This window comes from Mixophyes fleayi, chromosome 10 (genome assembly GCF_038048845.1).
Source record: "Mixophyes fleayi isolate aMixFle1 chromosome 10, aMixFle1.hap1, whole genome shotgun sequence".
Lineage (NCBI taxonomy): Eukaryota > Metazoa > Chordata > Amphibia > Anura > Limnodynastidae > Mixophyes > Mixophyes fleayi.
Genome location: NC_134411.1, coordinates 22,396,627 through 22,411,832, shown reverse-complemented (window position 1 = coordinate 22,411,832; position 15,206 = coordinate 22,396,627). Strand labels below are relative to the sequence as shown.

Below are 15,206 nucleotides of genomic sequence, written 5' to 3'. Positions count from 1 at the left end.
TTAAAGTTATACACGGCTAACATTTTTAACCCCGGTTAAAGCTTCTCAATAGATCGTTTAAATCTCTTTCTAGATAGCAAAAATAACCCCACTCTTTAAACACTTACTACTTGAACTCTATACTGCAATCCCCTGTCTTCGATGTGGAATAGGCAGTGCTGAATTTAATTGGATTTTTTATATATAGTTATGGAGCATAAACAGAGACTAGAAAACAATGAAATACACAAATACAAGACACATGTTTGTATATGTAAGCTAAAGTGAATAAAGTAGGGACGATTTGGTATATAATGGTCCACACTCAGCAATATAACATGTTCTTTGTAAGTTGCTAATAATTATTATGGAGGAAACTTAGCGTTCCTTACTTTGTGCAGAGTTTTCCTGGATATTTAAATTTATTAGAACATGCAGGAATCTGCCTATGGGTATAGCTATATAACATAAACAGCATATACTATAAAGCAGTGTTTCCCAACTTTGGTCCTCAAGCCTCAAGCACCCCTAACAGTCTGTTTACCGGCGGTTTGAAAAGTGTAGATGTTGCCTATAGCAACCAATCAGATTCTAGTTATAATTTATTTAGTATATTCTAAAAAATGATAACTAGAATCTGATTGGTTGCTATAGGCAACATCTCCACTTTTAAAACATGCCATAAACTCGCAGCTTGATACAATTACCCCTGGGTGTTAGAATATCTGTCCTCTAACCACCTGTGCCAAAACATGGATGTCCTCAAAACATGAAGTGTATTATTTATTTTTTTGGGGGGTGGGGGGGGGCTTCAGGACTGGATTTGGGAACCATTGCTATAGAGGCAACCTGGTTTCTTACTATTGTGAAACTACAATTCCTAACATTCCCTGCTGGGCTCTGGTGTAGTTATGGCACTATAAGATCCAACATGATATGCCAGCCTCTGTCATGTTGAATAGTACTACAAGCCCCAGCATGACTTGCAAGCCTTTGCCACTTGTAGTACAACAGCTGGACAACCAATATATTCTCAACCATGTTCTGGTAGATTAGGTTAGATAATAGATAGATAGATAGATAGTAGATAGTGTATATATATATATAGATAATAGTTAGATGGACAGATAGATAAAGGATAATATATATATATTTTTATATATATATATATATATATATATATATATATATATATAAACAGATAGATAGATAATAGATGGGTAGATAGATAATAGATAGTATATATATATATATATATATATATATATATATATATATATATATGGACAGATAGATAATAGATGGATGAATAGATAATAGATAGATGGACAAATAGATAATATATGTATATATATATATATATATATATATATATAGATAGATAATAGATGGATATAGATAATAGATAGTATGTATATATAGATAACAGGTAGATGTATAGATAGATAGATAATAGACAGTATATATATATATATATATATATATATATATATATATATATATATATATATATATGTAATAGATAGTATGTATATATAGATAATAGGTAGATAGATTGATAGATAGATAGGTGGAACTCTTATCCATGTGAGAAGAATGAGGTCTTATGACTGTTAAGGACTTGTTATGTGATATCCACCTGTAATGCTGGATGCGAGTGGGGGGTGTTAGTTACACCAACATTGACTCCTGTTCATAAACACCAATAAACAAACACACTCCCGACATTAGCACCAGAACACTTAAGAAGCCACATAACAGATTTGATGAGTAAATAGAGGGACACTTGTGTGTTAATATGTGAGTTGAAGCTTATCTAATCTTAACTAAGTACTTTTCCGCCTTTTTTTTGCTGCTGAGTAAATAGCTGCAGTGTATGGACTTATCCCATTGACACGTTTAGGTGGTTTTTTCTTCTCTCTCCGCTCCTATAGAAAGTAAAAAAAAAAAAAAAAATCCTATATAGCTTTGAGTAGCCCAACCCGGGGGACAGTGATTAATGATGGCTGTGCGTAAAGGTTAACATGCTTGCCTGAACAGTCTGTTGACTGGACCCCTTGTGATACAATATAGATCACTGCGAGTTTCAAGAGAATCCTTTTGTCCTCCGTCCTGATTGTGTCCTCAAAATTCTACCCACGGAAGTTTGCCAATCCCCCTGGCCAGAGTGTTTAATAGTTCCTCTTACGCTGCTGTCATTGTGCACTGCTGAAAGGCAGCTCCCTATTCTATTCATGTATTGGTGGCCATCTCAATGGGTCTACAAACGTCCATATGCCACACACTGTAGATGAATCCGACGATTTAAATGGAAGGGAATGTTTGGGGTTTTAAAACATTTCAAAGTGTTTGAAAAGAGCCCACCACATTCTGTCACAATTCCATTAACCCTTTGAAGGCATCACCATTGTAGTAGGTTATTCCTCTGATGTTAATTCCCACAATATTTAATTACAGAAGGTACAGATTCTTTCAAGAAGGGGGATAAGCACTTTTTTGGCTGATCTACACAAAATAAAATAAAAAATTTCTGGAATCCCCAATACCCTATTAATGTAGGTGTATGTTTTGTTTTATAGTAAAAAAAAACAAAAAACAACAACTCTATAACAAAAAGTCAAACCAGTTTTATTGAGGAATAGGTTTTGTCTTAGAAGGGGAGGTATGGTTAAACGTGTCTCACCCATCTTTAGATTTTCCCCATTTGAATGCCAGAGACATACTAATTAAAATAACTACAGGTGTGATAATAAATTATTATAAGTGGCACAATAAAGTCATAGGCTCATTATAAATATTATAAAGTTACTACATGTGTGTTTAGTTAGTTGCTAAAGTCACTACATTATCTTCTAAAATTATATAGTTGTTTTTTTGTGTGTGTGTATGTGTACGTGTGTGTTTTTTTTTTTAAAAGAAATCACACTTTTCCCAGTACACCATATTACAAAGAATGGACAGTCCTTTTATCTAAATATAAAATTCCATTTTCTGCAATTATAGGCTGTTCTTGCTGATGATATAATTACAACTGTTCGCTGTAATGGGTGTCAGAGAATTGCACACACATACAATGGTTGAATAAAATTGTAGAACAATGCACGCACTTCTAAATTCAGAACCTTTAAACATGAAATTGACTGCGGGGAATTAATTTTTTTATTTAAAAATTCCATATAAATATTTCTTTTTAGAGATTACGAGCTTGGTTTGAGTTCTTAATCACACTTTGTACAAACCTATCAAGATTTAATTGATTACAATTGCTGATTATAGATAGTCTGGGAGACAAACCTGAACACATTAAAATAGTTGTAATTTTAATAGCAGATATTTAAGCAGTGATTTAACGTCTCTTTGATAATACAATGTATTTACTTTACTTATCTGACACCAAGGACCTCATTTAGAGTCGGACGCAAAGTCCGTTTAAGAAGTGTAGGAGTGGGAGTGTGCCGCAGCTTGGTAGGGTATTAGGAGTTGCAAACAACCCCAGTTGCGTCCCACTCGTAATACCCTATGGAGCTGCGAGCAGTTCCTGCAGCTAGCTAGCGCTTGCGCCACCTAATTCCTGCCGCACAGCTTTAGCCCTGTTTTGACGCGTGTTGCGTCTGCACCGCACTGCGACTAGGATGTATTTACATGGTCACGCCTTCACAATTCCGCGTTCCTCCCATTCTCCTGTAGCGAGTCACAAGCTGTCGCAAGTGTTAATTGCGACCAAGATGCAGGCGGATTTGGTGCTTTCTGCACATGCGTGGTAGTGTTTTGTTTGCTGGACGCGCCTAAAACGGACTTTGCGTCCGACTCTAAATGAGGTCCCAAATGTGACCCATGTTTAAAATGAATCTATAATGTCCACCACAACTACTGCAAGATTATATTAGTGATTGTTTCATTTGCATAACACCTCCCAGAATGCTTCCCAGTCGTTTAAACAATGAATTCTTTGAGGTGTTTATAGCAAAATAAAATACAATTGATTTTATTAGGAATTTTCTTAAAATTGCTTTAGAGTTCTTTAACATAGTTTGACACAATATTATCCCCCTACCCCCCTCCACACTTATTCTATGGCCATAAGTGTGTTGAGTGTTTGATATGTTGCCTATATTGGGAGTGTCTTATGCTTGACTATCTTATCCTAGATGGATGTCCACAGCAGGAAGGTGGAGGCGAAAACACCAATTCCATCAGCTCTAATGGCGAAGATTCCGACGAAGCACAAATGCGGCTTCAGCTGAAACGAAAATTGCAAAGAAACAGAACTTCCTTTACCCAGGAACAAATAGAGGCGTTAGAAAAAGGTAGATCTTACTGTAACGTGTGGAAGGTGACCTGTGCGTATAAGGTGGTCAAATGTTGGGAATTATACAATAGTATTGTCCATGCAGATATTAAAAAGATAAATATAAACTCCGTTCTTTAAACGATCAGTTATGTAAACACTGTTTTCCGTAGAAAGCCACACATGTAATCCGTATTCCCGTTACACTAATCATTCCACTCTCAGCACAGAGAAAAGACTTTGAAGAAGGGGCCACTAAAGCTCAGTGCCTAATTGGAGACATTTAACATCCTTCATGATGAAACCTGTACATTCTTCTTAACCAACCTGTTCATTTGTATGCTTGCAGAATTTGAACGAACCCATTATCCTGATGTGTTTGCCAGAGAAAGATTAGCTGCCAAAATAGATTTGCCAGAAGCGAGGATACAGGTAACTGTTACTATGTAATTAAAAAAGATGTTTGACCCCGTTGTAAAAATGCATTCCATTTATTCTCCAGTGCAACCGTCATGTAGATAGGAGATGTAGACCTTATGAACGCACAGTTTTACTTATAGATCTCACACTGTGCGCTGGGAAGGATGAAAGACTTTTAATAAGCATCGTAGGGGTTGTTCTCTGCTCATTAGCTGGAATCCTGTTGAATTTCAAGAGGTTCCGCAGGCAATTTTGGAATATATATATATTTATTAAATACACTTGTGTATATAAGATACAATCATAGCAAACAGCATTATATTTTTAAAGATGGCTCTTTATTACAATGTTTTGGACTCAGCAGATATCTTTAAGTATGTTCTTGCTGCTGAGACCAAAATGTTGGAATGAAAACCCTGATTTAAATTTAATAGAGAGTGGTGTTCCGTATGTGTGTCTATCTATCTATCTATCTATCTATCTATCTATCTATCTATCTATCTATCTCCTATCTATCTATCTATCTATCTATCTATCTATCTATCTATCTATCTCCTATCTATCTATCTATCTATCTATCTATCTATCTATCTATCTATCTATCTCCTATCTATCTGTCATATCTATCTATCTATCTATCTATCTATCTATCTATCTATCTATCTATCTATCTATCTATCTATCTATCTGTCATATCTATCTATCTATCTATCTATCTATCTATCTATCTATCTATCTATCTATCTATCTATGTCATATCTGCCTATCTAATATCTATCTATCTATCTATCTATCTATCTATCTATCTATCTATCTATCTATCCATCTATGTCATATCTACCTATCTATCTATCTATCTATCTACCTATCTATCTATCTATCCATCTATATCACATCTATCTATCTATCTATCTATCTATCCATATCATATCATATCATATCATATCATATCATATCATATCTATCTATCTATCTATCTATCTATCTATCTATCTATCTATCTATCTATCTATCTATCTATCTCCTATCTATCTATCTATCTATCTCCTATCTATCTATCTATCTATCTATCTATCTATCTATCTATCTCCTATATATCTATCTATCCTATCCATATCATATCATATCATATCATATCATATCATATCATATCATATCATATCTATCTATCTATCTATCTATCTATCTATCTATCTATCTATCTATCTATCTATATATCTATCTATCTATTACTTGGTCTAGATGATCACCCTCTCTGATCTCCTCTCTTCGCTAGGTATGGTTTTCCAATCGACGGGCAAAATGGAGAAGGGAAGAAAAACTGCGGAACCAGAGGAGACAAGCCAGTAACACACCGAGTCACATTCCAATTAGCAGTAGTTTTAGCACTAGTGTCTACCAACCAATTCCACAACCCACTACACCAGGTGAGATACACAGAACGGAGGCCTTTACTCCACAGGGCCTAGTTCTCAAACAAGGAAGTTGGGATTTTATTTAAACTTCCCCACAAAATTCCATGTTTGTCTGCTTCTCCTAACGATTAAAGAGGTGGACATGACATAGTTCATTACAGTTTAATTTCTCTATTTTTTCCACTTTGATATCTATATAACCAGTAAAGGCTTCACCTTCTTAACAAAACAGCCCTTAATTACCTCACAAAGCGACTGTGGAATGATTTTGCCAGGTCAAACCTGATAAAATGCCTTGCTTCAATTGGGAGGCTCCTGTCGGCTTTAAATAATAGATTCCTTTGTTTTCCCCTTTATTTTGCTGATATTTTAACGCATAGTTATAACAGGCTTTTCATATTATTATGTTTCAATTTTCCTTTTTACGTTGACTTAATAAATAGGTGAAAGACCTGGGGGTACATTTACTAAACTGCGGATGTGAATAAGTGGAGATGTTGCCTATGGCAACCAATCAGATTCTAGTTATCATTTATTTAGTACATTCTACAAAATGACAGCTAGAATCTGATTGGTTGCTATAGGCAACACCTCCACTTTTTCAAACCCGCAGTTTAGTAAATATACCCCCTGGAGATGCCCCCTAGCAGGCGGGGGCTGCATCCTCTCCTCCTGGGAAGGTGAGCATGGCACGTGGTTGTGACATCATAGCCAAGCGCCACACTCACAGCCTCATACAGACACTAAAGAGCCGTACCCAGCAACTTTACATGTCAGACCCTGCTGGCTACGTCTCCTCCGTGTCTAGCTCCATGTGGGGGAAACCCGGGGACACTCATTGAGTGGTTTAGGCTCCATTACTATTGGCTCTCTTGGCAGCTGCCTAGATTCACCCAATGGTATCGCCCTGTGGGAGCATCATTGTATTATGATCAATAGACACCTAGGTATACATGGCTGCCTGTCAGTGACGGCTATAATAACTCCTCTCTCTCTTTCTCTTCTCTTCAGTGTCATCATTTACATCGGGCTCTATGTTGGGCAGAACAGACACGGCTCTTACAAACACATACAGTGCGCTGCCACCAATGCCTAGCTTCACCATGGCGAATAACCTGCCTATGCAAGTGAGTATAATCCTGCCCTTCACTTATGTTTATACGTTGGGCCACCAATATGCTTATAATACAATCAGCCATCTTCACAATAATAATAGTCACAAACACCACATAAACGTTATATGGATGTAGCAGAGATTTCTACCCTGCTCATAATGTAAATATTATTTAGTAGTACAAGAGAGTTCCTGGTACTGGGTTCATTACCGCTACTAATATTTATAGAATTTATTTATAGTATTACCGCTAGTACAGTGTTCCGGGCAAAGTGTTTATTGTGTGCTGAATGCATGTCGCTTGTTTACCTAACACACCCGCTTCAATGTAATATTATAACATAAAAGGAACAGACAGTTCAATATATCTGGGCCGTTATGAACAATAAAACAATTAACCAGAACTTTGTAATAGCTCTTTTTAAATATTCAGTTAACTTTCTTTTATGAATCCACCACATTTCTTTTCTACTAGTTTAAATAACAAACAAGAATAAGAAAGGTCAGGTGACTTGTTCCATGATGTTTGTTGACCGAACTGAACAACAAATTATTATTATTTTCATTATCATTATTATTATGAATATTATCGTTTATTTAGTGTCAACATACACATCGCTTTAAAGTAATGATTTATCCCCTTCTGGGCAGAGGAGCGAGTATATATAAATATTTATTGAGATTACATATTAACCAATGAAGACAAAGAAATAAAACCTTTATATAGCTTCTTTTAACCCCCTTTTGTAGTAATATTTTGCAGCTCACCATTATTTATTGTATTGTTTTCTTTGTTGTTGTTCTTTTAATTCCCCACTCTGATAAGTGTGCAGAAACAGTCACCAGGAATAACCCCTAGATTGACATTTGTCCTATCCATTTGCTTCTGTGCCTGTCCTTAGTTTCTTACAGGCACTGTGTACTTTCTTAATAACATCTCCCTGTCTGTAGATAAGAGGCATTGTCTACAACCTAACCTGCAAAATGGGACTTAAATATTGTTGAATTTGACTAACCACGCAATATAAGTTACATTTATTGACATGATCTATTATGATGTAAAGTGATATCATTCCATCTGATGTGGGTGAAATAATAAGTAATCCACAGTCATTCGCGGAAAACATAGGATGGTGCCAACAATAAACGTTGGTGATTCCCATAATGAAGACGATGCATCTGTTTGAAAGAATCTTCTGAATAGACATAGTTAAGCAGACAAAGCCACAAATGATGGTCCTGAGTCATTCCCAGTGTTTACAGTCCGCTCTGCTACAAGGGACTGTGGCCTAAATGATTCATTGCTCGTCCCACACACTCACTGCCCACTTTCTAATTACCTCCTCCGTAGCGTTGGTCCTGTACATATGTGTACGTGGAGAGCCACACACACGGTGACTTACAGTGAGCTAGTATTTCCGCTTGATCGCTGATCGGCTGGATGGGTGCCTAATTTGGACATATGTTACAGCTAAATTAGGAAGACCCGGTTGTTCAGTGGGAAAGGCTGAATGATTTAATCTGTAAAGATCCCATGTTACCAGTCAGCCAATGACCACATGCACAGGACATAGACATAAAGTAAGGATCCAATCGGATTGTGACAGTGTAGGACAATTGATTTATGGGGTCATACACCTGTAGCTTTAGCCTATATCATAAATACAGCTCTGGTCATCGCTTCAGTTATGTGAGCAGTTATAGTGTACAGCGAGTGCAGTATTAGAACACATAGTGTAGCGTGTATTGCTTTACACACTTTCTAGGTCACAGACAGACAGCATTATACTTTCACCATATTATTCTGATAAAACAATGCGCAATCATATGATTTGTGATGTATATTTACTCTATTGCTCCTTCCCTCATACCACAAGAGTTTCATCCAGACTCCAAACCGGAAAGCCATCCCTGTAACTCACCTCTTCAGGCAAGCTTATTAAATTCCAGAACCACCCTCTTACCCTCCCCTAGGCTCTTCTTCCCAATTACCACCCCTCCTCAGAGTCCATGCAAAACTTACATTCATTCTTTTTCTATATTCAAATCTACTGACCCCCAAAAACAGGGGAGGGCTGGCAAATTTTAGCCTGGGGGCAACACTCGACTCAGCAGCCCATTAGGAACATTTTAAAGGAAAAAAATGCAGGTGGCCCGGTGATCCAGCCCAAGGTAGCCCTCTATGGGACCGGCCCGGGGAGCAGATACCCCCTGCCCCCCAGCTCAACTTGCCCCTGACCCAAAGCCAGATTGTTGTGTGACTGGATGATTCAGCCCACTAAGTAGTCTGGCTGGACCAACATGCAGTCTGTGGCACTTATCCTCTGGTATTAAATGCCTATTTTCCTATAGATGGTAAATAGGGTCCTCTTACCTCTCTTTCAGTTTGCCAATACTCAGTCTTGTTTTATTACTGCGCTTGTTCCAACCTGACAAGCTCTTGGGAGCATGCTGGCGCTATACAAAATAAATATGAATGAAAATAAGAATTAATTGTAGTGTTTTTAGATACTAACATACGGTAAACTGTAGCACGTAGCTAAACACAAAGGCATATCAAATAAAGTGACTTCAGTGGAAATCATTTGCTAAGCTGAAACTTGAATGACCTTATTTATGAAAAGGTCCTTATTCAAGCTCCTATCTGTGCTATTATAATTAGTAGTAATATAACTTGTATTAAAGACACAGCATTGACTAAGTTTCATATACTCTCCATATATCTATATAACCTATTATTATAGCCTCATTCATATTACGCAGTGCATACAGAGGATATGAGGTAATTTACATCAGTCCCTGCCATATTGGAGCTTATAATCTATATTCCCACCCACGAACACTCTAGGGTCCTTTGAGCCAGTTGAGCTTCCAGTATGATTTTGGAGTGTGGGAGGAAACTGGAGCACTCGGAGGAAATCCGCTTAAACACGGAGAGAACATACAAACTCCTCACAGATAGAGTCCTGGTTAAAATCAAACCCAGTGCTGTGAGCCAGCAATACTAACCACTGCGTGGTCCTAAAAGAGACAAACCAGCAATTGTGTGTTTACCTATATATCACTACATTTATCACCAGAAACCACAAGGTTCATCTCACATTTACATCGTAGGTTAAAATTAAAAATTTGAGGTTGGAGTTGGTTTATATTTTAACCAGTTGACAATTGAAAACTAACCTATTCTCATCATTAGACAGTTTTCCTTGGATAGCGTTAAAATTTATTAGCATTCAGGGAAGGTCACATTGTAGCTGTTTATATTACATATGTATATTGTATGCATGATTATACCAAGGGGTACCATAAGAACATAAATAAGGAATACATTTATTTTGTTTCCCCTGATCGGTGAGTTTATATACATATGTTTTTTTAAAAATAATGCAGGATATTTTCTTGCAGATCATTACATCAGCAATGATGGCAAATTGTTTGCTTTCTTTCCCTTTCTACTCAGGGGTAATCGCAGTATTCATAGAGAGGGGTTTCCACACCACGCCGCCAGTGGGCGTGACCAGCATGCATGGGGGCGTGGCTATAATTTTAGACAGTGCTTGGCTGCTCTCCAACTCTTCCTATCCCCATAATATACATGGGCAATGCTGCGTGCACTACTGTTAGGTACACGCAGCTCTCCCTTTTCAAGCAGAGTCATGTGAATCGGGGCATGGTCCAGCCACCTCAATTATACAGTGCCCAGGGCTTTGAGGGGGGTTTCCAGGCACTAGTAACCCCCCCCCCTCGGTTTGCCTATGCCACTATACTGTAAAGTTTTATCATATTAATATTAATTATAGTTTCCAAACAGGGGTGTATCTCACCAGGCAAACACTAGAATTACACCCTCCTGATCCTTATCCAAACTACCATAAACCTTTGTATATGACTTTTGTGCAATAAATCAATGTTGTAATCCTTAAGCACTGCTAGACCTACCAAAAAGGAAGCAGTCACTACTTTGATAGTGTGCGTCTCTAAAATTGGCAATTGCAAAAGAATTCCTGAGCAGTGATGATGATGTATGAACCCACCCCAGCCTGCTTGATTAAAAATAGCAGAGAGGGGGGAGTCTTCTTGTGCATGCGCAAACGTGATGAGGACTCCAGCCCACTATGCTCTTTTCAGAGATTAATTTTAGTGTTGGGAGATATTGCGGGGGCCCCTGAGTGCAAGAGGTCCCATGTTGGGGCCTTGGAGAAGTACCACTGCCATTTTCTGGGCCCTGTAGAATGCAAGTTTTGCCACTGCGTCTAAGGTGCTTTTTTGTAGGTACACCCTTGTCCTCTGCCGTACCAAAATTCCTCCTGCACTGTTAATGAACTACATTTCCCATAATGCCCAGCCAGCGTGGGAGGTGTAGCTCACCTGCAGATTGTGTCTTAATGTTACACCTTTGGTCATCCACATAACCAATAGCATATGTAGACCAGTGGCTCAGACACATACACACAGACATACTTTCATTTTTTTCCACTGGGCAGATGTTGGATACAGGAGGTGCAGTGATTGTGTATAAACATCACAGATGGCACTGAGCAGTAATATTGCTTTTCTTTCTTCTTCCAGCCCCCTGTACCCAGCCAGGCATCCTCCTACTCATGCATGCTGCCCACCAGTCCATCTGTGAATGGGCGGAGCTATGATACATACACACCTCCCCACATGCAGACACACATGAACAGCCAGCCAATGGGCACCTCTGGTACCACCTCTACAGGTAGGCATTCCATTATTTTCCACCCTCTCTGCCACTCCTCCTACACAGCTACTGCTGAATGGGATAGCCACCCATTGATACACAGTGCGCCGCCTGCACACGCACTATAACCATCTCCTACGATAATAAAACACAGCAACAAGCGTCACACTCTGCAAACAATGCATGCTCCAAAAACAAGCCCTGCATCTTCATTAAAAATAAAAACAAAACGTTCCTACGAATCTCCTAAAACCACAGAGTGCATGAGTCGTGTATTGTGATTGCAAAGAATGAACCTAGCCTGAAACATTAACGTATATATCTGTATTTTTATATTTATTTTTAGGTCTCATTTCCCCTGGAGTGTCAGTCCCAGTACAAGTACCCGGCAGTGAATCTGACATGTCTCAGTACTGGCCAAGATTACAGTAAAAATCGTGTTAATTTAACCAATGACTTTATGGAAAACAGTTGGATGTTCAGCAGTATTTTATAAAAATCGAGAACTGTCCTTGGGATAAATACAAATGAAAGACTTGTCTGCACAGCAGCTATGTGCTGATCATATTGGAAAAGACTGCACAATGGACATTTGCACATTGAAAGCATTATATCATTTGGATCAAATCTTCATTTTGATATCCAAACTTTTATCCATTTGATGTACTATTTGTAAACTGACTCTGTTATGTAACAAAGAAACCGAACAACACAGGCCGGGTGGATGGATCTGCTCTCCGTTAGTCATGATTTTCTTTTTGTTTCTTTTTTTTTAATGGAAGCCATGATCAAGCCACGAATTTAAAAGTTTATCAAGCTCTATCGACCCTGATATTTTGTCCGTGGACGCCCCTCCTTTTTTATCGACTTCCCCTCGGGCCAGTTGCCGGAATTTTTTTCTTTTTTTTCTTTAAAAATCCCCTCGCCCACCCTAGTCCTCCCCCCCTCGTTGGTAATCCTCCAAGGTTGACGTTTAGTTTCCAAAACAAAAAATTGAAAAAGAAAGAACTGAAGAGAGACATTTGGTAGATGAAAGGTAGATTATGTCTTCGATATAATCCGGTTTGTTTTATGTCAAAATGTATACGTTTGTGTCTTCCCTAGAAATCTCCCAGAATGATTTCTATAATAAAGTTAATTTCATTTATATTTGACAAAGATACTGTATAGATGTTTTATACACATTTTCATGAATCATAAGTTTGTTTCTTTTCTTGGTCAGCAGGTTGTTTAATTGTTCCTAGATAGATTGTATAAAATGTTCACAGTCCAATCATACTTGTGCATATAGATCATTCCTTATACCGATTAAAAGTGCTTGCAAGAGTTTTCAACTTAAGTGTTTTTCAAGTTGTTCACAACTACATATCAGAATTAACCATTGTTGATTGTACAAAATCATACCAAAGCCTTTGTATTTCCTTTGTTATATATTATTTCATTTAAACCTTTAGTGTGGTGTTGCAAACGTTTTGTTACCAGTCTTGGACGTCAAGTCCGTTTTTTGTTTTAATTGTAATTTATTTTTAAATAAATTAGGGCAACTGAATGATTGTGCCGTACAGATGTTCAACTACCAGCTATCATATTACTTTTCTGTTTCAATAGATATCATTGAACGGTCAACATGCGTCCTTTAAAAGGCTTACTCAACAACATGGTACAATTAGCAAATGTGCAGTAACTAAGATCTTCATTATTTTATATGCCTCAATATGTCAAAACAGGATATACTTCAGGGGGTAAATGTATGACGCTCCGATTTCTGCAAGTTGGCGGAAATAGGCGACTTTGCAGGGGAAATTTAAAGTGGCGATGTCTTGCTTTTACAAACCATCGCCGCTTTAAAGTTCCCCTGCAAAGTCGCCTATTTCCGCTGACTTGCAGAAATCGGAGCTTCATACATTTACCACCATGGGGGTAAATGTATCAAGCTGAGAATTTTTCGGCGGGTTTGAAAAACCAATCAGATTCTAGCTATCATTTATTTAGCGCATTCTACAAAATGACAGCTAGAATCTGATTGGTTGCTATAGGCAACATCTCCACTTTTCAAACCCGCCGGAAAACTCTCAGCTTGATACATTTACCCCCAGATGTTATGAATGTGCAGAAAATAGATCACTTATTTGAATATTCATCATCATCATCATTTATTTATATAGCGCCAACATATTCTGTAGCGCTTTACAATTGGGAATATTCATTTAAATACACAGAAATGATCACAATTGGGTGTTCACATTGTAAAAAAAAAATACAAATGGTTACATTTTAGACTACAAAAGCACATGTTATATTGGGTGCAGTGCCAGAACGTTATAATGGGTGCAGTGCCGGAACTACCATTGTTGCTGTAGGTGCGGTGCACCCGGGCCCGGTGCATGGGGAACTAGTGAGCTGTGGGCCCCGGATCCCTCCTCCCTGCTCCCCTGCATCGGGGCCCACAGCTCACTAGTTCCGCTTCTGAATGGGTGGTAATTTTTTTAAAACATTTACCGTAAATACCATGTTATTGAATAAGCCTTACCGCGTATAGCCGGAGAGCTATCCTATAAGTATGGGTGAGACCAGCAGGCTGGCTGGATGTCCCAGGTCCATAGTGGGTATTCTATTACAGCAGAAGGATGGTCATTAGTTTGTAGTTAGGATAGTTGTTCTTTGTGTTCCGTATTCTAGAACGGTATATCGCCATTAATTCTGCCACTTCCATCTCTTCTTGTGTAAACAGTGGGCTGGGCTAAGTTAACATCACAATAAAACGTCACATTTGTAGAATACACGCAACGTAGTTATATTTTTTACCTTCATTTTTTTCTACCTTAATCAACACTTCACACTCTAAAAAACAGAGAACAGCTATAAAAAGTCTATTTTCTTAAGAAAGGACTGAACAAAAAACCTATTAAGGAACAAAAAGAGTAAAAGAAAAGGACATTTGCATTCTAAATGCAGACTCAGGATATAGAGCCCAAATGGGATTCAAAGACATTTAAAGAACATTTTCAGATTTATCCACCAGTGTGGAACGCCCCATATGACAGGGCGAGCCGTCTGATGACCCTGGAGGCAGTTCTCCTCTGTAGAGGTGTCAGGCTAGTAGATTACTGACAGGGGCGCAGGTTAGTAATAAGAGTGTTCATAGTGCAACAGTAAAAGGTTCTAAGGCTAGATGGGTAATTTCTTTACTTTTCTCTGTTTGTTATTATTTATGAAGTGATCCAGTGCCGTATATATCAGCAATCCACCTCTGGTTCCAGCCAGATATTTATCCAGCTAAAAAATATG

At 38.0% G+C, this 15,206-nt stretch overlaps 1 protein-coding gene across 7 annotated transcripts in view; it reads left to right on the top strand.

The window, feature by feature from the left end:
• The window catches only part of PAX6 (paired box 6), a 31,544-nt gene extending 18,077 nt beyond the window's left edge, over nt 1–13,467 (top strand). For 4 of the 7 annotated variants that reach the window (XM_075188029.1, XM_075188027.1, XM_075188030.1 and 1 more), the window contains 6 exons: nt 4,128–4,286; nt 4,617–4,699; nt 5,964–6,114; nt 7,114–7,229; nt 11,786–11,936; nt 12,265–13,467. In XM_075188029.1, coding sequence (XP_075044130.1) covers nt 4,128–4,286; nt 4,617–4,699; nt 5,964–6,114; nt 7,114–7,229; nt 11,786–11,936; nt 12,265–12,350 — 746 coding nt within the window. In that variant the 3' untranslated portion in view covers nt 12,351–13,467. The remainder of the gene's footprint in view (nt 1–4,127; nt 4,287–4,616; nt 4,700–5,963; nt 6,115–7,113; nt 7,230–11,785; nt 11,937–12,264) is intronic. The other 3 variants (XM_075188031.1, XM_075188033.1, XM_075188032.1) reach the window with 1 other exon arrangement.
• The last annotated feature ends 1,739 nt before the right edge of the window (nt 13,468–15,206 follow it).